General features: G+C 37.4%; 1 protein-coding gene across 7 annotated transcripts in view; it reads right to left on the reverse strand.

Annotated features, from left to right (window-relative positions):
• Positions 1 to 23,823, reverse strand: part of map3k15 (mitogen-activated protein kinase kinase kinase 15) — a 185,897-nt gene that overhangs the window by 21,543 nt on the left and 140,531 nt on the right. For 4 of the 7 annotated variants that reach the window (XM_039745534.1, XM_039745532.1, XM_039745537.1 and 1 more), the window contains 5 exons: positions 18,462 to 18,567; positions 6,486 to 6,643; positions 5,952 to 6,135; positions 4,911 to 4,919; positions 1,516 to 1,693 (listed from right to left, as the gene is read on the reverse strand). In XM_039745534.1, the coding sequence (XP_039601468.1) occupies positions 1,516 to 1,693; positions 4,911 to 4,919; positions 5,952 to 6,135; positions 6,486 to 6,643; positions 18,462 to 18,567 (635 nt within the window). The remainder of the gene's footprint in view (positions 1 to 1,515; positions 1,694 to 4,910; positions 4,920 to 5,951; positions 6,136 to 6,485; positions 6,644 to 18,461; positions 18,568 to 23,823) is intronic. The other 3 variants (XM_039745533.1, XM_039745536.1, XM_039745538.1) reach the window with 1 other exon arrangement.

A 23,823-nucleotide genomic window follows, 5' to 3' on the forward strand; every position in this document is an offset into this window, starting at 1 on the left:
AGCAAACCTTTCAATTAAAACTAATCTCAAGCTGGAATTTGTTTAAAACTAAAAAAGCAAAACAACAAAAGACAAACAACTGTAATCCAAAATATAAGGAATATATAAAGGGATAGTAACATTTATTGTTGTGTGGTCCAACCTACAAACTGAAACCACTTAAGTATCTTTACAGAATGGACTACACCGTGATTGGTGGCTTAACTCTTGCATATGGTTACACAATCTGTGCCAACAAGTTAGTTAAACCTTACAGTTAGGACATTGGATTTAAAACCACATATTTACTGGGGTTACAAATGGAAAAAAACAATCACATGTTTATTGTATAGTTGTAAAGTGTAGATCATTATCATAAGATCATATACAAAATAAAGTATGCTAGTGTACATTTTTTAAATTTCACACATAAAACTGTTTTGCCATTATACTGTCTCTTAATAAAGTCAAATACAACTTAAAATAATATTTACCATATCTTAAAAAAAAATTAAAATCTTGAAACAAGGCCAAACCTGTACAACTATATCCTGCTGTCATACCTTTCTTACATAACAAGTTGAGAACTTTCTGATTCTGTACACAGGATTGCTACTAGATCCTATTAATTCCTCAAGCTACTATAAAACTATTTTCACCTCAGTCACAACTTCTGTGAGATACCTTGAGTCCATTCATTCTCTGAACCTGCATAATTAAATTTAATGGTCACAGAGAGCTGGAGACTATTCCAGTAACCTTGTGACCACGAAAAACAGGAACAAAAACATTGATAAAAAGTTGGAAGCATATTTAGAAAGCTCATCTTATTTTTACAGTATCCAAATTATGTACAGTAATACAGTGCATAGTTTGTATACAGTACAAAAAATTACATTGTATTAGTTAATTTCAAAATATGAGAACCTGATATAGTTATCGTCATTTGTCTGACTATGCGGTCTTTTTAGGAAATTTTTAGTTTTTTAGAAAGTGTTGCCATTTCACTCCTTGCTTTAAACTCTCATTTAAGTATTTGATGAACACATGACTATGCAAATACTTAAATGTGAGCTAAAAGCAAGGAATGAAATGGCATCATTGTATATATTATACATTCACACAAATATATTTATATACATATACACACACACACACACGCACATATATATATATATGTATATATATATATATATATATATATATAAAATCAATTCTGTAATATGTCCCCTTTCAGGCCATTTATTCATAAGAATTTTAATAAAACCATTTAGATTTTTTAATGCAAATAAAAGGGAATATGGGCTAGCAAGGAATACAACTGTACAAGTTGATGCATTTGTCTACAACAACTTGCTCATGGGAAAAATTGAATAAACTGACACTACAGCATTATTTTTATTCATTATTCTTCCATTTCAACACTATAGACAAATGTTAAAGGATAACAAAATCTTTTCTATAAATTGGTAACTAACTGCATCTATTTGTAAAGGGACCAAAACCAAACAAACAAAAATATGTTTCAAGTCTTACCTCAGGAAGTTTGAACTTGGTGGTTTGATAAGGTTTTCCGAACTCGACCTTTTCTTCTTTTCAAAGAACACATCATGCTTAGAATCTGAGTCTGGTGAGACTGAGCCATGCTCACTACTGCTGCTACCTGCGTTCTCACCCTGCATCTGGATAGGCAGAGACACACTTCGAAGGTAGTCTAGAAACAGACAGTAAGAAAAGTAAATCATTCTCAATTCTGGTTAGAGTTTTGACAAGATATTTAAGAGAAGAAGGTTTTTGTTTCTGCATTCTACAGATATAAAGACACGTAACTGTACAGAAATGGGAGTATTACATTATTAAATCTATTAGAAAATATCTACCATGGACAAAAGAGACAGCATAGATGTGAAAGTTCCAGCATGTAAAGAAATAATCAGAAAACAGCCTTATAAGGTTAAAGCCTTTACAAAACCACTATTAGCAAACGTGGCACAAGATACTGTTCCTTCCATTCATCCCTTTCTCTTTCACTTAAGGATGCAGTATGCATACAGATCTGCAGTGCAGTCAACTGAGAAAAGTGGTAGGCGAACATACAGTGTTTGACTATAGCAGGCAAATAAGAAAAGAGTTGGTCCAAGGGGGGAAAAGTAGTTGCAACTCTACTTATGAATGAGGACAATGCACTGCAAGTATCACTGGTGATTTCAGAGAAGTATAATTGGTCTTGTTTGTTTCTGAGGCATTCATTTCTTGAGACACCTGCTTCCTCAACAATCCTATTTTGCTCTCATCTTCTTTACAATCTCCAGGATGTACTACAATGTATTATTTGTGGCAAGTATCTTTTTATATAGTTAGCAATGTCTTCAAAATAATCCCCACCACATCAATAAAATTAGCAATCGAAACAAAAAAGTGCCATCTTATGGCCTGTAACGAGAGGGAGTGAAAATTGAAGAGACTGATGCAGGTGCTGCCATGCTTAGTACTCTATTTGCTGAAGAGATCTAACTACTGTGCCTTGCCTTACCTCCAGAGCTGGCTTTCCAGCTGACCCAGCTTACGGCAAGGATTCTTAGGAGTCATCTTGATTACCAAAAACCATGTGTCTGACAATTTCTTACTCTCTAACAAGTGGCAACACCACTGGAACTATACAATATGACTGTGCCAGTATGGAGGCTCCTTGAAATCTGAAGATTTAGAGAGATGTAATTTTCAGATTGGGAGCAAATTTGAAAACAAAAAAAAAAAATAAAAACCTAACTATAAGCAATGAGTACCAAATGACTACAACTGAGTCACAAAGGGTGGAGTGGTGGATCTGAGGCTAAGGATCTGCACTATCTAGAAGGTTGCCGGTTCAAATCCTGATACATCCAGAAGGGATCCTATTCAGTTGGGCCCTTGAGCAAGACCCTTAACCTGAAAATTGCTTCCGGGGCACTGTACAATGGCTGACCCTGCACTTTGACCCCCAAATGTCATGCAAAAAGAGAATTTTCCCTTGGAATAATGAAGTACGTCAAAAAAAAAGAAGCTCGGTATACAGCATGATAATGTGAATGGTATGCTAAACCCCATGTTGAACAACAGGAAAAATGGCGGCCTCCACAAATAACAAGGCTACTGATCTAGAAACAAAGGTTAATGCTAACAAATGTATGTCAGGGGTCTTCACTAAAGTTCTGGGAGGCACCCAAAAAACACAACAAAATTGAAAGCACCTACCATTTACACTGAAAACTTTCTCCTATGAACTTTATAGCAAATTCTGAAACCTTTCAAGGCAAAGAAAATATATTGCTCAGCACCAAAGGCAAGAACAATGGGATCTATTCTTATACTGATTCTGTCAAACAGAGTTCAAAAGAGAGCTGCGAATAAAAGTTTTAAGACTTTTTAATTAGTGCAAATCGTCTACAATACTTCCCCTATCTCTAAACTACCAAAGCAGTAGTGTATATCATTACATCTTGGGATAACGTGTAATATTCTTTGCCAAAAAATCCTCCCAGATAAAGGTGCTTGGAACTTTCACATATCTAACCAAAGAAGCAGACATAATGAAGCAACATGAATTATGATATCATCATTTCTCAGGATCAGATGCAGAAATGTTGATATCTTTAAGCAGTACAACTAAACAAGACATAAACATAATGTTATGATAAATGTAAAATGAAAAAAGCAATTATGCACACAAGTAGGAGATGGGATGGAAGACTCGAGCCTTAATGCTGTTCCGAGCTCGCAAACAAAATTGAAACAGTGCAGCATTAAGAATTCAAGACTAGGAAAGGCAAAATACAGAAAGACTAGATGGTTCAGAGGCACTGCAGTAGCAAGGGCTTTTCAAATGGCTACTAAATCAGAGCAACTTTTTATTTTTTAATTAATCATTCATATTTCAAGTTGTGATTTTAGTGAAACCAAGAAGGAATAAACTAATATACTTGTAAACTAGCTCTAATGATTGAGCTACATTAAATTTTTATGTACCAAATACACAAAATCTAAAATTATTGGGTAATAGGTAAACTGATTATATCTTTAAGTTTCTGGAATGGTACTTCAGATTTTGAAAGATCTGGGCCTACTTAAGTTTGGGACCTGTAGTTGTCTGTCAGAATTAAGCTATCAGTCTTAAGAAGAAAACTCTAGGCAAAAAACACCTAGAATTACAGCAATCTAGCAAGATTTGAGGAACGGGTACTGTGTTCTCCATTGTGTTTATTTTCAATAACTTTTATTGCTTGCTGCCACAGCTGTGATCTTCTTGGACAGGTCTTTACGGCTAGCTGGACAGTTTTTTGGTTTAGTGTCCTATGCACCCCATAGAATACTGTATAATATATACAGCAAATAAAAAATAGAAAACCCACCGTGGAAATACTTACTGCAAATAGCCATCTGGTTTTAACATTAAACAGTATATTATTGTGCAGTTGATTTTTTGTGCTCATGTAAGGAAAGAGAGTAATAAAAAAATTATTGGTGTAAGCTGGTCATTCACAGCTTTAAAGATTCACTGATCTGGAATACAGTGTTGCATTTTCAACATACTGTATATGATGCACATTTTCCTTGCCAGAAACCACTTAAGACATGGAAAATAGGCACATTTGGCTTGGAATGGTTAACTACAAAGGTCAATGCCAGGCTTTTCTAGCTGTGGTACTTACAGTTGGTCTCTGGCAGTATGGCTGAGTTTAAAATTATGCTACATATCTATGTGTGTGAGGACATAACTTGGTAGATGTAAGATAAAAAACCTTCTTGTGGCATTACAAAGCTGACTAATGATGACCTTCTTTGTACTCTCAGTATCTTAACCCCAAGAAATGAAGAAGCAGAAGAATGATGAATGATGAATGAAAATGAAAATGGGAAGGATCAAAACTTGGTAAATACAAACTGAGACAAACCTTGCCACACTGTTTACAGCACATCCCGTTTAATGAGCAGCAAAGCAGCAGCAGTCCATTGAGAGTGGCCACATAAGAACAGGAAAAAGCGATAGTCTCATTAAGATCTATCCGGTACCTAAAATTATATTTATTTCAGCACATGAGCTGCTGTTTTCATTCTCTCTCTCAGTTTGCTTTTTAGAAGTTACTTCTGACCTTACAAACCTCTCATCACTTCTGAAAACCCCAAATCTATAAATGCAAAACAGTGAAAGTATATGATAGTTGTTGGCATGCCCACATGATGTCAATTTAGTCCCACATGATTTAGTCAATTTCAGTTTCTGTCAAGACTCAATAACTATGGTTGGTGTTTTGTTAGCATTCAAAAGGAGGCTTAGAGAACATTTGTTTTACAGTGCTCATAGTACTGCAGGAATGTGGAGCAGTCTTGCTTTGCTTGTTAGATACAGAGTTATCTTAACTTATTTAGACAAGTTGCTGTGTCACTAGATATTTTTTCTCTATTAAATGGTACTTTGTTTCCACAGTTAAAACTTGTGCTGACAGATGTACAGTATAGTACTTAAAATTAATTATTATGTCTGCTGCTCTGAGTCTGGCCATGTCGGCAGCTTTAACTGTTCCTTCCTTGTTTAAAGATCAGTGTTCTGGAAAACTGTAGACACAAATGACAAAAGTTTCTTTTAGAATGAATGTGTCAGATGTCATTTTGGTAAAAACTTTGTCACACTGTCAAACCTGTCAAACTTTTAATACACATTTAGATTCATGATGAATTTAAGCAAGTAAGACCTGTACTACATGAAAAAGCAAAACTCTCTTTAACAATTGTAAGAAATGACTATGCAAAGTCAATGCACAGGTTAAAAGACAGATGGACATTACGCATATAAGAAAGGACTTATCAAATAGTAAATCAAGAATGAAATTTTAAATCTTAGACCTTTACTGTAATGTTTACTGTAATGGCAAAATGTGTTCTTTCGCCCCTTTATTGATACACTGCACTGGAAGTCTTCAATTCACTATACATACCTGAGGGTTTAAATGCAATTTTATTCTTTTTTCCTTTGACATTATGCCTGACAAAAGAATCTTTGAGGAGATCTGCAGCAGTTGCACGCTTGTTGGGGTCTGGCTCAAAGCAGCGTAAGATGAAGGACTTCGCCTCAGTTGAAAGGGATTCTGGAATTTCAGGGTGAATTTTAAACATTCCAACCTAGTAGTTGGGAGTGATAGAAATAAGGCTTTCAATCCAAAACAAATGTTACTGTGAATAAATACCATATCCCATCTCTATACTTCACTAAAAACCAAAAATCAAAAACAAAACACATTGAAAGTATGACTTCCAGGATGATTAATTAAATAAACCTAAAGGCTGACATGCTCTGCAAGTGAATGACAAAAGTATAAATATGTAGGTCTGTAAAAGCACTGTCATAAAGCTTTGAAGTTTTACTCTCTCTGAAAGATTCAAACCATACTGCTTACTTTGTAAAAATTCCCTATTAGATGTCAATTGGTCAAAGAAAAGTAGATGAATTCATTGGCCATATAAAACATTACCTTAAACATGGCAGCTTGAGGTTCTCCCAGCTCATGAAATGGTGGCTTCCCAGTAGCCATTTCTATAATTGTACACCCTAGAGACCAGATGTCAGCTGGAGCACCATACCCTCGAGGGCCTTTATCAATAATCTCTGGTGCCATATATTGCAATGTTCCTAAAAAGAGAACAAGAGCAGGAACACAGACATGAGGACAATTTAATGATGCAAAATATTACATACACATTTTTCATACTACTGAGCTCAAAGTAAATAATAAATAAAATAAGTACTTAATTTAAAGCTTGTCAATTATGCCTGCAAAGGTGCTGTAACATATGTACTTCCACTTAATTTACTGTTCACATACCTTTCAGTACAATGCAAACTATTTGTTGCTGATTCCACTGGTGCAGAAAACTATATAATTGTCCTAGTGAAAAACTGGATTTAAGTTAAATGTTTAACCTGCTGAACAAAAGTACTTTCTGAAAATTGTCTCAAAAGAAAACTCATTTAGACTGAAATAGTTAATGATTAGGGCCTCAATCAACATATAAGTAACTTAAAACATGAACTACTGTAGATACTCTAATTGGCATGGATAAAGAAGTGCTTATATACAAATTATCCTTGAAGAACTGGAATACAAACTCTGTTCAGCAGACTCGCCTTCACTCATCTACAAAATAAACACCACATAAAATCACTACATATAATGCTACTAATATTCTTGATTGAATCAGCTACCCAAGTAGCATGGTGGTGCTGTGGTAGCGTTGCTGCCTCACAGTAAAGAAACTGGGGTTCATGTCCTAAATTTTCCATATATGCTAGTCCTTTCCATACCCTCACTGGTTTCCTCCCTCAGTCCAAAGACAACCAGGTTAGGTGAATTGGCACTGCTAAATTTGCCCTTATGTGGATGAGTGTGTTTGCCCTGCAATAGACTGGTTTCCAGTCCAGATGCTGTTTTTGCCTTGCATCCAATGGTTGCTGGGATAGGCTCCAGCTTCCCAGTGACCCAACCATGGATAACTGGGATAGAAAATGAATGGATGGAATAGATGAACCAGCTACCCACCTCAAGCTCCTTCTACAGAATACAATATAATAATAATAATAATAATACATTTTATTTATATAGCGCCTTTTCCACGCTCAAGGCACTTCACGGAATGTAAGAAAGAACGTCAGGGTATACAGTATATAGCATTGTACAAACCAGATAAATAAATAAAGAAGATTAAGACAGTAAATTCAGAGAAAAAGCCTAACAGACAACATAATTGATGGTCTAGAACACAGACATACAGGTTACAAAAGCATCTTGACAGAGAGGTAAACTGAGAGAAGGGTAGTAAAGTCAGGCAGAGCTAAAAGCCTTCCTGAACAGATGAGATTTGAGTTGTTTTTTAAAAGAGTACATGGAGTCAGCTGATCTAATTAATTTTGGTAGGTCATTCCAAAGTCTGGGCGCTATACAGCTGAAGGCCCTGTCACCCATGGAGTGTAGATTAGTCTGGAGCACAACAAGATTGCCAGAATCAGAGGACTTTAGTGGGCAGACAGGTACATAGTGATGGAGAAGGTCACTGATGTAGTTTGGCGTGAGGTTATTTAAGGCTTTGTAGGTTATTAGTAGGATTTTATATTCGATTCTGTAAGACACAGGGAGCCAGTGAAGACGGAGCAGGATGGGTGTGATGTGCTCACTGCTGCTAGTCCGTGTAAGGACTCTTGCAGCCAAGTTTTGAATAAGCTGGAGCTGTGATAGAAGATTAGAAGGGGCACCTGCCAGTAAGAAATTACCATAATTGATGCAGGATGGTCAAAGAAGAAGGAGGAGAAGAAGAGGCAGGAGACGTGTCCGGAGGCAGGAGGAGAGGAGGAAAGTAAAGAGAGTGGAACTGAGGGTAGGAACTTTGAATGTTGGCAGTATTACTGGTAAGGGGAGAGAGTTAGCAGATATGATGGAGAGAAAGAATATTGATATATTGTGCGTGCAAGAGACTAAATGGAAGGGGAGTAAGGCCAGGTGGATTGGAGGTGGATTCAAATTGTTCTATCATGGTGTGGATGGGAGGAGAAATGGGGTAGGAGTTATTCTGAAGGAACAGTATGTCAAGAGTGTTTTGGGGGTGAAAAGAGTGTCAGACAGTAATGATTATGAAGCTGGAAATTGGAGGTGTGATGATGAATGTTGTTAGTGCATATGCACCGCAAATTGGGTGTGCAATGGGTAAGAAAGAAGATTTTTGGAGTGAGTTGGATGAAGTGGTGAACAGTGTACCCAAGGGACAGAAAGTGATGATTGGAGTGGATTTTAGTGGGCATGTTGATGAAAGGAACAGTGGAGACGAGGAGGTGATGGGTAGGTATGGTGTCAAGGAGAGGAATGAAGAAGGTCAGAGGATAGTGGATTTTGCCAAAAGAATGGACATGGCTGAGGTGAATATGTATTTTAAGAAGGGGGAGGAACATAAGGTTACGTACAAGAGTGAAGGAAGATGCACACAGGTAGATTACATCCTATGCAGAAAAGTTGATCTGAAGGAGACTGAAGACTGCAAAGTGGTGGCAGGGGAAGGTCTAGTTAAGCAGCATAGGATGGTGGTCTGTAGGATGATGTTGGAGATCAAGAGGAGGAACAGAGTAAGGGCAGAGCCAAGGATCAAATGGTGGAAGTTGAAAAAGGAAGACTGCAAGGTTGAGTTTAGGGAGGAGGTGAGACAGGCATGGGTGGCAGTGAAGAGTTACCAGACAGCTGGGAAACTAAAGCAGATCTAGTAAGGGTGACAGCAAGAAGGGTGCTTGACATGACATCTGGAAAGAGGAAGGAGGAAAAGCAAACCTGGTGGTGGAATGAAGAAATACAGGAGAGTATACAGAAGAAGAGGATGGCAAAGAAGAAGTGGGATAGTCAGAGAGATGCAGAAAGTAGACAAGAGTACAAGGAGATAAGATGCAAGGTGAAGTGAGAGGTAGTGAAGGCTAAAGAAAAGGCATATGATGAGTTCTATGAGAGGTTGGACAGTAAGGAGGGAGAAAAGGACCTGTACAGATTAGCTAGACAGAGGGACCGAGCTGGAAAAGATGTGCAGCAGGTTAGGGTGATAAAGGATGAAGATGGAAATGTACTCACTAGCGAGGAGAGTGTGTTGAGCAGATGGAAAGAGTACTTTGAGAGGCTGATGAATGAAGAGAACGTGAGAGAGAAGAGGTTGGCTGATGTGGAGATAGTAAATCAGGAAGTAGCAAGGAATAAGTAAGGAAAGCTATGAAGAGGATGAGAAATGGAAAGGCCGTTGGTCCAGATGACATTCCTATGGAAGCATGGAGGTGTTTAGGAGAGATGGCAGTGGAGTTTTTAACCAGATTGTTTAATGGAATCTTGGAAAGTAAGAGGATGCCTGAGGAGTGGAGAAGAAGTGTACTGGTGCCGATATTTAAGAATAAGGGGGATGTGCAGGACTGCAGTAACTACAGGGGGATAAAATTGATGAGCCACAGAATGAAGTTATGGGAATGAGTAGTGGAAGCTAGGTTAAGAAGTGAGGTGATGATTAGTGAGCAGCAGTAAGGTTTCATGCCAAGAAAGAGCACCACAGATGCAATGTTTGCTCTGAGGATGTTGATGGAGAAGTTAAGAGAAGGCCAGAAGGAGTTGCATTGCGTCTTTGTGGACCTGGAGAAAGCATATGACAGGGAGCCTCGAGAGGAGCTATGGTATTGTATGTGGAAGTTGGGAGTGGCAGAGAAGTACGTAAGAGTTGTACAGGATATGTACGAGGGAAGTGTGACAGTGGTGAGGTCTGCGGTAGGAGCGACGGATGCATTCACCGTGGAGGTGGGATTACATCAGGGATCAGCTCTGATTCTTTCTTATTTGCAATGGTGATGGACAGGTTGACAGACGAGATTAGACAGGAGTCCCCATGGATTATGATGTTTGCTGATGACCAGAGGTGGGTAGTAACGCATTACATTTACTCCGTTACATTTACTTGAGTAACTTTTTAAAAAAATTGTACTTCTAAGAGTAGTTTTACTACACCATATTTTTTACTTTTACTTGAGTACATTTGTGAAGAAAAAATGCTACTCTTACTCCGCTATATTGGGCATTGAATCGTTACTTTTTTCCATTAGGTACGCTATATAGTATTTTTGCCAGAGAGAAGCCGCCAGTGTTTCTACTGCATGACTGTTTCACCAATCAGACGTAGCAACAATTATCACAAGACTCAGTTTCACCAATTAGATGTAGCAACAATAATCACATGGCTCCGTTTCACAAATCAGACATGGCCATGCAGTCACATGATCACACACAACTGTGGCAGCATAGCGGCACAAACTACTCACAGACAGTGGACTGGGAAAGAAAGAATACATGAAAAATGAGAGCCAACTCCTGCTGAAGCTTAACCATTACTTCACTGAGTTAAGAACAAGCACGTTTTAACCAAACATGCACAGACAGTCAAGGTAAAGTGAGACTTCCTGTAAGTGCACAAGCTGCCTTGTTCTAATGTTATTTTCTATCAGCTGTGTTATTTGGAGGGCAAGTGAATATGCAGTATTATACTGTCAGCGTAGAGTATATCTTGTCACTGTAAGTAGTTTGCACTGTTCAAACATACATGTTACCTACTGTAGGTATTGGCTTCAAAAGCTTAGTTGTGAAAAACGGAGATCTGGAACTTTGTGTTATTTGTGCATCTTTATTTTGTAAAGATGTTACTTATTTTTACTCACTTTTATTTTATTGGTTGGAAATAGCAGAATTTGCACATTATTTTATATTTTTGTCTGTGTTATTACAACATTTCTAAAAAATAAATCATTTATTATGATCAAACAGTTACTCAGTACTTGAGTAGTCTTTTCACCAAATACTTTTTTAATCTTACTTGAGTAATTTTTTGGATGACTACTTTTTATTTCTACTTGAGTAATATTTTTGGCTACTCTACCCACCTCTGCTGATGACATTGTGATCTGTAGTGATATTAGAGAGCTGGTTGAGGAGACCCTGGAGAGGTGGAGATATGCTCTAGAGCGTAGAGGAATGTACGTCAGTAGGAACAAGACAGAGTACATGTGTGTAAATGAGAGGGAGGTCAGTGGAATGGTGAGGATGAAGGGAGTAGAGTTGGCGAAGGTGGATGAGTTTAAACACTTGGGATCAACAGTACAGAGTAATGAGGATTGTGGAAGAGAAGTGAAAAAGAGAGTGCAGGCAGGATGGAATGGGTGGAGAAGAGTGTCAGGAGTAATTTGTAACAGACGGGTATCAGCAAGAGTGAAAGGGAAGGTCTACAGGATGGTAGTGAGACCAGTTATGTTATATGGGTTGGAGACGGTGGCACTGACCAGAAAGCAGGAGACAGAGCTGGAGGTGGCAGAGTTAAAGATGCTAAGATTTGCACTGGGTGTGACAAGGATGGATAGGATTAGAAATGAGGACATTAGAGGGTCAGCTCAAGTTGGATGGTTGGGAGACAAAGTCAGAGAGGCGAGATTGCATTGGTTTGGGCATGTGCAGAGGGGAGATGCTGGGTATATTGGGAGAAGGATACTAAGGATTGAGCTGCCTGGTAAGACTAAAGAGGAAGGCCTAAGATAAGGTTTATGGATGTGGTGAGAGAGGACATGCAGGTGATGGGTGTAACAGAACAAGATGCAGAGGACAGAAAGATATGGAAGAAGATGATCTGCTGTGGCAACCCCTAACGGGAGCAGCCAAAAGAATAAGAAGATGCGGGATGTGATAAAAGCATGGACAAGTTTCTCAGCTTTAGAAAAGGAGAGGCAGGAGCGAACACGTGATATGTTACGGAGGTGAAAGTAAAGTTTTTTTAATGTGATTTATGTGGGCGGAATAAGAAAGGGAAGAATCAAAAATAACACCAAGATTCTTTGCAATAGAGGCAGGTCTGATGAGATCACCACCAAGATGGACTGGGAAGGAGCTCATTTTATTAAGTTGCACTTTAGTGCCAGTTTGCAGGAGTTCAGTTTTGTTGCAATTTAATTTTAAAGAGTTCTGCTCCACCTGGGTTTTAATTTCACTGAGGCACATTGTGAGCTAAGAAAGCTCTGATGAAGTTCCACTTTTAACATTGAAATAGAGTTGAGCATCATCTGCATAAAAATGATAACCCAGTCCAAAGCTACAAATAATATGGCCAAGGGGAAGCATATAAATACAGAAAAGCAGAGGACCGAGGACATAGCCCTGTGGAACTCCTTGTGTGACCGTCACTGAGCTGGGTCTGCTATTGCCAAGACCACCAAACTCTTACCTATCAGTCAGATAGGACTTAAACCACTTGAGGGCAGTGCCAGAGATACCCAGCATGTTCTCCATTCTAGACAGTAGAATGTCATGTCTGACAGTGTCAAATGCTGCACTGAGGTCTAACAGAATTAATATGCTGGTTTGTCAAGAGTCTGTTGCCATAAGCAAATCATTGGTTACCCGTAGCAGAGCAGTTTCACAGCGGTGCTGTGCTCTGAAACCAGACTGAAATATGTTTAGTATTCCCTCCGAAAATGTTTATATATATATTGCATGTTATACAGTGCATCCGGAAAGTATTCACAGCGCATCACTTTTTCCACATTTTGTTATATTACAGCCTTATTCCAAAATGGATTAAATTCATTTTTTTCCTCAGAATTCTACACACAACACCCCATAATGACGTGAAAAAAGTTTAGTTGAGATTTTTGCAAATTTATTAAAAATAAAAAAATTGAGAAAGCACATGTACATAAGTATTCACAGCCTTTGCCATCAAGCTCAAAATTGAGCTCAGGTGCATCCTGTTTCCCCTGATCATCCTTGAGATGTTTCTGCAGCTTAATTGGAGTCCACCTGTGGTAAATTCAGTTGATTGGACATGATTTGGAAAGGCACACACCTGTCTATATAAGGTCCCAGAGTTGACAGTTCATGTCAGAGCACAAACCAAGCATGAAGTCAAAGGAATTGTCTGTAGACCACGAGACAGGATTGTCTCGAGGCACAAATCTGGGGAAGGTTACAGAAAACTTTCTGCTGCTTTGAAGGTCCCAATGAGCACAGTGGCCTCCATCACCCATAAGTGGAAGAAGTTCAAAACCACCAGGACTCTTCCTAGAGCTGACCTGCCATCTAAACTGAGCGATCAGGGGAGAAGGGCCTTAGTCAGGGAGGTGACCAAGAACCTGATGGTCACTCTGTCAGAGCTCCAGAGGTTCTCTGTGGAGAGAGGAGAACCTTCCAGAAGGACAACCATCTCTGCAGCAATCCACCAATCAGGCCTATATGGTAGAGTGGCCAGACGGAAGCCACTCCTTAGTAAAAGGCACATGGCAGCCCGCCTGGAGTTTGCCAAAAGGCACCTGAAGGACTCTCAGACCATCCATCCATTTTCCAACCCGCTGAATCCGAACACAGGGTAATGGGGGTCTGCTGGAGCCAATCCCTGCCAACACAGGGCACAAGGCAGGATCCAATCCTGGGCAGGGTGCCAACCCACTGCAGGACACACACAAACACACCCAGCACACACTAGGTCCAATTTAGAATCGCCAATCCACCTAACCTGCATGTCTTTGGATTGTGGGAGGAAACCGGAGCGCCCGGAGGAAACCCACGCAGACACGGGGAGAACATGCAAACTCCATGCAGGGAGGACCCAGGAAGCGAACCCGGGTCTCCTAACTGCGAGGCAGCAGCGCTACCACTGCGCCCTACTCTCAGACCATGAGAAACAAAATTCTCTGGTCTGATGAGACAAAGATTGAACTCTTTGGTGTGAATGCCAGGCGTCATATTTGGAGGAAACCAGGCACCGTGGCAGCAATGTACTGAGACATCCTGGATGAAAACCTGCTCCAGAGCGCTCTTGACCTCAGACTGGGGTGACGGTTCATCTTTCAGCAGGACAAAAACCCTAAACAAACAGCCAAGATATCAAAGGAGTGGCTTCAGGACAACTCTGTGAATATCCTTGAGTGGCCCAGCCAGAGCCCAGACTTGAATCCAATTGAACATCTCTGGAGAGATCTTAAAATGCCTGTGCACCGACGCTTCCCATCCAACCTGATGAAGCTTGAGAGGTGCTGCAAAGAGGAATGGGCGAAACTGGCCAAGGATAGGTGTGCCAAGCTTGTGGCATCATATTCAAAAAGACTTGAGGCCATAATTGCTACCAAAGGTGCATCGACAAAGTATTGAGCAAAGGCTGTGAATACTTATGTACATGTGATTTCTCAGTTTTTTTATTTTTAATAAATTTGCAAAAACCTCAAGTAAACTTTTCTCTCGTTGTCAGTATGGGGTGTTGTGTGTAGAATTCTGAGGAAAAAAATGAATTTAATCCATTTTGGAATAAGGCTGTAACATAACAAAATGTGGAAAAAATGATGCGCTATGAATACTTTCCGGATGCACTGTATGTCTATCCATATATTTGTGGTGTAGTTTTGAAATAAAATGTATTATTATAGACCTCACAGCTTGCAAAAAATGTAAAAATGCGATCAGCTTCTATATAAATTTTTTTAACATTTGTTTAGAAATGTACATAATTTTAAAAAACCTGTCAATGTATGTAACTAAGTAGTATTTTTATTCAATTATAATTCAATCAAATACATTTAATTTAAATAAAACAACTGTAGAACTAGAACTTTTTTAAACAGTTGTGTCAGGTATAATGGAAGCTTGACCCCTGTCTGATCCTCAAGTCATAGAGACTGCTTCTCAGACTGCTTAAGTCAGAATGAGCACAAAAAAATGGATGCAGTGCAAAGTGTTCCTGGACACAGGTGAAGGGAACCAAGTAGTGCTTGCTCCAATAGCTGTAAAGGAATGATCTTCCATGACTGAACAGAAAAGTTATTGAAATTGCCACTCAGACTTTGGAGGTCAGGATGGTTAAAGAAAACAGGAGTTCAGAGTGAAAAGGGAACTTCTAGCAATAAAATTGAATGGACAGCCTGACTAAGGCGAAAGGATTTCACCCCACAGTGGGGAGATGTCCAACTTGGAAGCCCCGTCAAAAGCACCTATCTTGACTATGTCATCTCAGAGCAAGGCAAGCCCTGGGGAAAACACAGCCAAGAAAAAAAAGAGAAAAAAGCATCAGGCAAGGAGCAATTCCCTGTCTGCTTCAAAAGAAGGACTAAAAAGGCCAAATCAGTGTAAGGAAAGGAGAGGTGGGCAAAATGCTTAAGAATTATCCACCTGGAGTGGCTCTGATCAAAACAAACCTTAAAGGGTCCATGACTGTATTAGTATCTGTCTGTAAGATTTCCATATAGCTAATAAATATATGTGCTTGTGGCATGGTTTATAATTTAATACATGTACTGTACTAAAACTTAACCAATATCATTTTAAAGTCATTGGGAACCAGAGCCAAGGTGTTTCCCAATATCCATTTAACCAACAATTTTCTAAATATTTTTCATCCACTTTTGTGGTTTGGAGGCCTGATCCAGCACTGTTAAAGCACAATGCAGGAACCAACTGTGATCATGGTGCCAGTTCATTTTGGGGAGCCCATACAAACACCCATAATCACCAAAACCAGGCCAGAGTAGAAACGATAAATAATATACCATAGTTTGCATCAGGATTTGAGGAGAAAATCTACCATAGACATGGAGGATAATTTGTAAATTTGTAAACTCTATACAGCCAGTGACAAGTTTGGGATTCACAATAGATGTCTTCTGGAGTTGTGAGATTGTGCCACTATGTTGTCAACCCTTTTACTTATTAAATTAAATCAAAAGGAAAATAAAGGTAAAGAAATAATGTCATTCACATCAAGTAGTGATGTAATATCTGGTTATATACAATTAGATTTGCTGATCTTGCATGATCTTCAGATGTTCAGATCTTACAAAACCATTTTAATTAAAAATTGCTGAAAATCAATTGTCTGTAAGTGTCGACTGTTGTAAATGTAGAGGTAGGACTGTAAGGGGAATTGCTGTCAATGTAAGGTTGAAGAGATGTAGAGATTTTGAAAGATTAATATCTATGTGGTAGTCTATTTCATTATTGGGAGTTTTCTATTTTAGGATCGTGGGAAGCTAGTAATCAGTCCTGGGTGACTTGTTGATCTACCATACCAGCTCCTCTTTGGTCATTCTACCCAATTGTGAGGTGCCATTTAACCTAATATTCATGTATTTGGCATGTCAAAGAAAAACTACAAAAAAATCCATCCACTGTGACCATGGTCTAGCAAGGTTCTTGGAGCTTAATTAACCTATCAATAAAGGATAAACATCATCACATTCAGGTTATTGACCAATATTTAAAAAAATGACCAACTTCAGGAAAAGAATGTACATATTTTAGTGACTAGGAAGAAAATACACACAAATATCTGAATAACACTAGGGGCTATTCTATGTTTTATTAATTAATGTTTTACTTCCATGCTACTAATTGCTATCACAATAAAGTAATTTCTAGTCTTGTTCATAATTTAAAGTTTTAAAGATTTCAAGACCTTTCAAGACGTTTTAGTCACACATTTCATTTACAGCAAAGTACAGGTCTCAAAAGAATGTCACATGTTATTTACATATTTAAAAAAAAAAAATTTAGCCTACGATTTTTATATCAAGCTCTTTTAACATTTGATGCCTTACTTATACTAGTTATAATTTAATTCACAGAAAGCTAAATATCAGGTTAATCATAGTTATCAAAAATACATTTTTAAGTAATCCGAATTACAATTTAAGATACTGTAATCTTAAATACTCTGACTAGTCAAAATTACGAGATTTTGTTCATTGCTTTCTATGGAGTTTGCAAGTAGTGACACTGTATTTGTAATACTAATTTGTCTAGTCAACATTCAAATTAGTAATGTCATAATTTCTTTTTGACTAGTAAAAATGTAAATTAGGTGCTGTCTTCAATTACATTCCAACCGGTTAAAACTACATTTCTTTACATCTAAAATCACAGTAACACCAACAAGTAAATTCTAAAATGAAAATTAAAAATGGAAATTAGAAATCAATATCAATTTTAACTTGTTAAATGCATTTTAAGATGTACAAATACTGCACCTAAAACAGAAATTAAAAAAGACAATGTTAAAATAGCTTGCTGAACACCTGGTGCTTCATAGATCAGAACCCTGGCCACACTTCCTGCTTGTTAGAAGGTTAGCATATGTTACAAAGCAAACAGAGGATGCAAATGAAAAAGTAGAAGATATCACATTGAAATTATATTCATTTTCCTGGACCTGCAAACTCTGGAAAAGAAACCCCAAACTTTAGGAAAAAATTACAAATATCTAAAACTATTTTATTTGTAAAAAATGTACTGTATATAATACACAAATTATTAATAGAAAATTATATAATTTCAATACAGTGAATGCAGAATATGTTTTTATTAAAATATAAAAACATGATTATATTTAAAAATATCTAAATAGTTAACATGAGTAAACCTAAAATTATCTTTAATAAATCACGTTTAATTTGAATGCTGTTCACAGTGTTCAGTCATGTTCATCAAGGTTAAAGATGAGCAGTTTTGTTATCCTAAAACAATTAATAACTACAGTTACAAAGTCAGCAGAAATGCGTCATGGCTAGTATCTGAGAAATCCTCTCAGCAAACAGTAGTTTGAAACTACCACACATTAAGGTGAATACAGATGCCCACTTAGCAGGCAATTCCGCACAAGATAAATCTGAATCTGTCAGTGCTTGCTAACAAAACTATTAAGTAGTTTACATATCAAGTTAGTCTTCTAGCTGCTAAAAGTATCCCTTTATCTACAGTGCATGTTGCAATATGTTCATAAAGCAAACTTCCTATTGGCCCACTCTCCTTTTTTCACATTTCCAGGACACTACAAGTATAATCCCATGACCCAGTATGCCGATACTAACTGTTTAAGGCCAGCCTTTTGTGATAAAAAAGCAACAGATAAATATTTTATGTTTTCACCTGTAAATGTTTCAGTACATGGATTTACGCCAGCCAGTCTTTTTGAAGTTCCAAAATCAGAAATCTTTAGAACCCCACTGTATGTGTTCACAAGGACATTATCACCCTGTAAAAGAAAACAAAAAAAAAAAACACTTTTACACATGGATTTAAAAGCTGAGAAAAAAATTAATTATGACTTTAAAATAAAACTTTTTAGAAAACAACTAATTCTTATAGAAACATATTTAGGATAATTATGTACAGGGTTATTCAAAATGAAAGAGCAGATTTCTAAAATGTATTTCAAACAAATTGTATAAGACAGATACACATTCTGCACATCACTGGATAGAGGAAAGTTCAAAGTTTAAAAGCCCACCTAAAAGTACCAGTGAATGCCACCGAGTGCTGTTTTTTGTTTATAGTAAAATGGCGACAACACCACAACACCTATGGTTCTTGAGGTTGCCTGCACTCAACATGAGCACCATGTGTAGCGCGACAAACATCAAAACGGTAGACCATTTCTTGCCACACACAAGTCAACTGGTCCCTAGTTACTGAATTCACAGCTTCCTCAATTTGATGTCGCAGATCTTGAAGATTAACAAGCATAGGTGGAACAAACACTCTTTCTTTAATGTACTCCCATAGATAAAAATCGCAGTGGGTAAAGTCTGGAGCCCTGGGAGGGCATAGACGATGCGCAAGATCCAATCCAATGGACTCACACTTCGCAAATTACAGCATGCAAAATGATTTCTCTTGCAGTGTTGTCACCATTTTACTATAAAGCAGAAACAGCACTCGATGGTACTCACTGGTACTTTTAGGCAAGCTTTTCCTTTATCCAGTGATGTGCGGAATGTGTTTCTGCCTTATACAGTTTGTTTGAAATAAATAAAATAAATAAATAAATAAATTGAAATATGCTGTTTCATTTTGAATAGCCCTGAATTTAGGGATTATTATAACAATTACATACAATTTCAAACTTAGTTTAAAATGTGGATAAAGCATTATAAATAACTTGGAAATATATTTGGGTCAAAAAAACAATCACATACAATACATTTTTTCCTAGTTCTTACTTTCTCCCCAAAACATATGAAATAAATGAATTAATTCTCCTCCCAATCACTCTTAAAATTTAAAACCAATTTTTAGAAAAGATAGTTATGTTAGAAAATATTACAGCAAATGAATTAACAATTCGATTTTTGACTGCTTATTGCTTTGATAGAAAAAAAAAAATCATCCTCACTATTTGGACCTGCAGTAAAGAATCATCTGATTTTGAACTGTAGGAAAGTATTTGTAAAAGCATGTATTTGCTGTTGTCTTTAGAGTATAAGAAACCGTGTGCTTGAGTTATATTTTTACTCCATTTTAAAATTAATAAAATATAAAAAAGAAATAATACGTTTGCATATCTACTATATCATAAAATATACTGTCTGTGTGTGTTAGTGTGCATGTCTAGGTGCAAAGTTCAGTTCTTGATTGTGACAATTACTTTTATTTTTATAAAAAAAAGAGTTAAAATGGAAAACTGTATTTCAATAACAACAAAGCAAGTAACATACCCGATGATGTTAGGTCACTAAATAATAAAAAGGCACAATCTGTGTCACCTGCAAGACGAGAAGTATTCGCAAGAATACCAATGATGGTTTCACTGTAGGTAAAGGGAGCTCATGTGTGATGCCCAAGTTGCCCGTAACTTTAGCATTTTCTCAAACATGAGTCACTGACGGGCATGACTAAGGATGGACCACAGCAAAGGAGCAAACAAGCAAGAGACTTATTTAGCAAAAGAATAACAGTTTACTTTAAACACAGCATATAAAGTGCATGTCTAAAGGTTCAAATATTGCAATAAATAAATCATTAAAAATAAATAAACCAGAAATTGTGCCTTAAAAATCAAAGTCAGCGTTCTAAGGTGTTTAAAATACTCCAATAAAAGTTAAAATCATCAAATTAAAAAGGTAACATTCTTCCTTCTTACTCTTTCTCTGTCCTTGTCAGGACCATGGGTACCCCATGAATGGAGCCCTCCAAATATTATTCTACAACCTCAGCTGCCACCTCTGTCAGTCACTGAAGTTCCCAGGGCACCGTGCCATCTACCGGATGCTGGCACATCAGGACCTCAACTTTTAATCATCTCTTGTGTTCTCTCCACCACTTCTTATAGCTCACCCAGCCCACTGTCTTGCTGGTGGCAAACTGGTCAGCTTGACGGATGCTGTCCAATTCGTCCTCCCCCATTTCCCTCTCCCAAAGCCATTGTTTGTTTTCTCATTCAGTTTTGCTCTTTTTTCTTTTATGTTCTTCCTTTCCTTGCACTTACCCACTCCCCTTTATTCAAAAATAGCGATCAACTGGTGCTTTCTGATTGATGCACTGCTGACAGCTTGCAATCATCAATTACCACTTGCACATGCCGGCATGCACCAACACAAGTTAACGCGGGATGTGGTGCAACTAATAATGGATTACCAGTTCAAACAATTAGTACCTCATTCTCTTCTCACAACACCATCAACCACTGGTGGTTTCCAAAAAGTAGATAGAAGGCAGGCAAGGTGCCTCAAAATGATGGAGTCTGAGAAGCAGGCTTTACTGATTGAGAGAGAAAGCACTGGGCAGGAGACGTCGAGTCACATTACGATATCGAGGAAAGGAATTGGAGAAATGCTGAGAGTACACCAAGAGCAAGAGTTATGAAATATCCCTTTTTTTTTTTTATTTATTCTATTACCTTTCTTCTATGGAGGAATATTCTGAACAAAATAAAATAAAGTGACATGTGATAATAAATAAATAATAACAACATAAAATGTATGTATAAACAATTAAATGTGTAATGAAATATGTTTTGTTGCTTATTTCTTTATATATGTATTTAATTATTTCTTCATGCATTTATTTCTGTGACACAGCACGCAACCTGAAATAATCCTTAGTTACACATGTGTGTATTGGGAGTAACTTAAAGGCTATGGTGGTGGCAATTCCTCACTGATCCACAAGATGGCATTAACTACTAATTTCTAATAACGGCCCTTGTTTTCCTGCCTATACAGACTGGAGGATTGACAGCCCTACCACCTCTGACAACACCTCTGCTGTCTGTCCACCTGGACCCGCCTCTTTCTGCCTGGCCTGTACTTAATCAGAGGTGTCTCCATCTTGGACCAGAGACTCACATCTATAAAGACGTCTTTTGACCTTTTTAGATGTGTTTATAACTCGTGTTTATTTTCAATTATACACGGTTTGCCTGCAGGTGCACCAACCTTTATGCCTGTCTGTGTTTTTTGTTAAACCTTGGAATGAAAACCGTCACATTCGCTTGTCAAAGTTGAGAGGATGAGTTCTATCAAGTACTGTTTTTTGATTGGTTAAGAGTAGATGCATTCATTTTCCTTGACTTGGGAATCCTGTGGCTCATAAGAATGCTTAAAGTTGTAACTGTGTATGTCAGATATGATTGCAAGAAAAAGTTGCCCAGAAATACAGTGCAAAACAGGAACTTTAATTCAAAGAAGTAAATTCGGCACTTAAGGTTTACATCCGCTTTATCAACGATTCACCAATCAAAAAACATTACTGAAGAAATAAACACATAAATAAGCAAAAAAAAAAAAATTTATGAAATGTTTAATTTATACTCACATTTCATGTTGTAATTTTTTTATTGTCACTAATTTTGATCAGTGAATTTCACCAAAGTGTTATTCACAGCAAATATGCTGTGTTTGCATTCGCTCTTGCTCATAGAGTTATTTACTGATAATTTGGCAAGTTTAGGAAAAATGTTTTTCCTGGGCACCCTATAATGCTTTGCAAGGCCAGCACAACATCCCCTGGAACAGTAACAGAAAACGCTGGATCATGGGACTGCACTGCCGAAATTTAGAATGTTGATCATTTGCATCAAAGACTCTGTGGAACTTACTTAGTGGTAGAATAGATAAGTAAATAATGCAGGCTCTCTTTATTTTTATATGATACATATACAGCATAAACAACAAGCTATCTCTGCTTTTCGCCAAACGTACAGGCCGATCTTCGACTTCCACGTATGTATGCATAATTATCCACTTGTATATATTATAATACATAATGTTTGTTAATAATAATGAAAGATTTATTACGATTTACAAAATGTTTCTCTCTTATTTATAGGAGAAAAAGTGCAAAGCATCAGCAACGATAGTTTGGAGAGCATTCAGCATGACTTCAAAAAACAGAACGAGCCAGTGACTTCAATCATATGCCACTTTGAATTTCCTGTCTTTAAAAGATCTATGTACTTTTTCTTACTTTTGACTACGATTTCAGCATTTCAGCATTTATACATATATGTTTGCATGTCTTTGACTGCATTCTTTCTTCTTTGATCTCACAGAGGCATGGTGGTGAACAGGTTGGCATTGCTGCCACACAGCTAGGGTCACCTTTTTAGTCACAATAATCAGTCCAGTATGTTTGGCAGAAGTTTCCCTAACACTCAGGGACTCTTTAAAGATGATTGCAGTATTATAATCCAGTCAAATCTAGTTAAGTTAGTCCTTCCCCATTGACTTCAAACCATTTCATAATGTGATATTCATGTGAACATTTCTGTGATTCATGCGAACCTGAGTTGAAGTAAACACAGTGGAGTTCACTTATCACTAATTGTCACATTTCACAGTACTTTTATTCATTTGTGTATTTTTTTGGTTAATTTTGTCTGAAACATTCCTCCACATACGCCGATATGAAATAAGCCTTGAAATAAAATCGGTCACTTTCACTTGTCAAGGTTGAGAGGGTAGGCTCTTGTGAGTCCTGTTTTATGATTGGTGAACCCTCAGTAGCATGGACGTAAACCTTCATAAATAAATTATATTTCATTATGTATTTAATTATTTATACTCACATTTTATGTTATTATTTATTGTCACATTTCACAATACATTTATTTACTTGAGTATGTATTTATTCATTTAACATTCCTCCATAAACTTCAACAGGAAATGTAGTTAGTGAAATATAAATTATGTTAGAAATCTATGACTTCACTTAAACTTCACTTGGCAAATGGCTAATCTTTAGTTTTTTTGACCGCTACTTACGTTCATTTGGCCACGTAATTGCAACTGGTGCGTATTTACACAAAAAACTATATTTGGACCAAGCAATAAAGTATTTAACATTCAGTCTTACTGCAGATTGTGTTGGAAAAAGACTGAAAAGTAATTCAAGACAACAATGACACATTGATATCCCTGTTTGCCAGCTCAACAGCTACAGTTTACATCATGTCAGTTACTGTACATATTATGTTGTACAAAAATATTTTATGTATCTACAGAATGTTTAT

This window comes from Polypterus senegalus, chromosome 2, assembly GCF_016835505.1.
Source record: "Polypterus senegalus isolate Bchr_013 chromosome 2, ASM1683550v1, whole genome shotgun sequence".
Lineage (NCBI taxonomy): Eukaryota > Metazoa > Chordata > Cladistia > Polypteriformes > Polypteridae > Polypterus > Polypterus senegalus.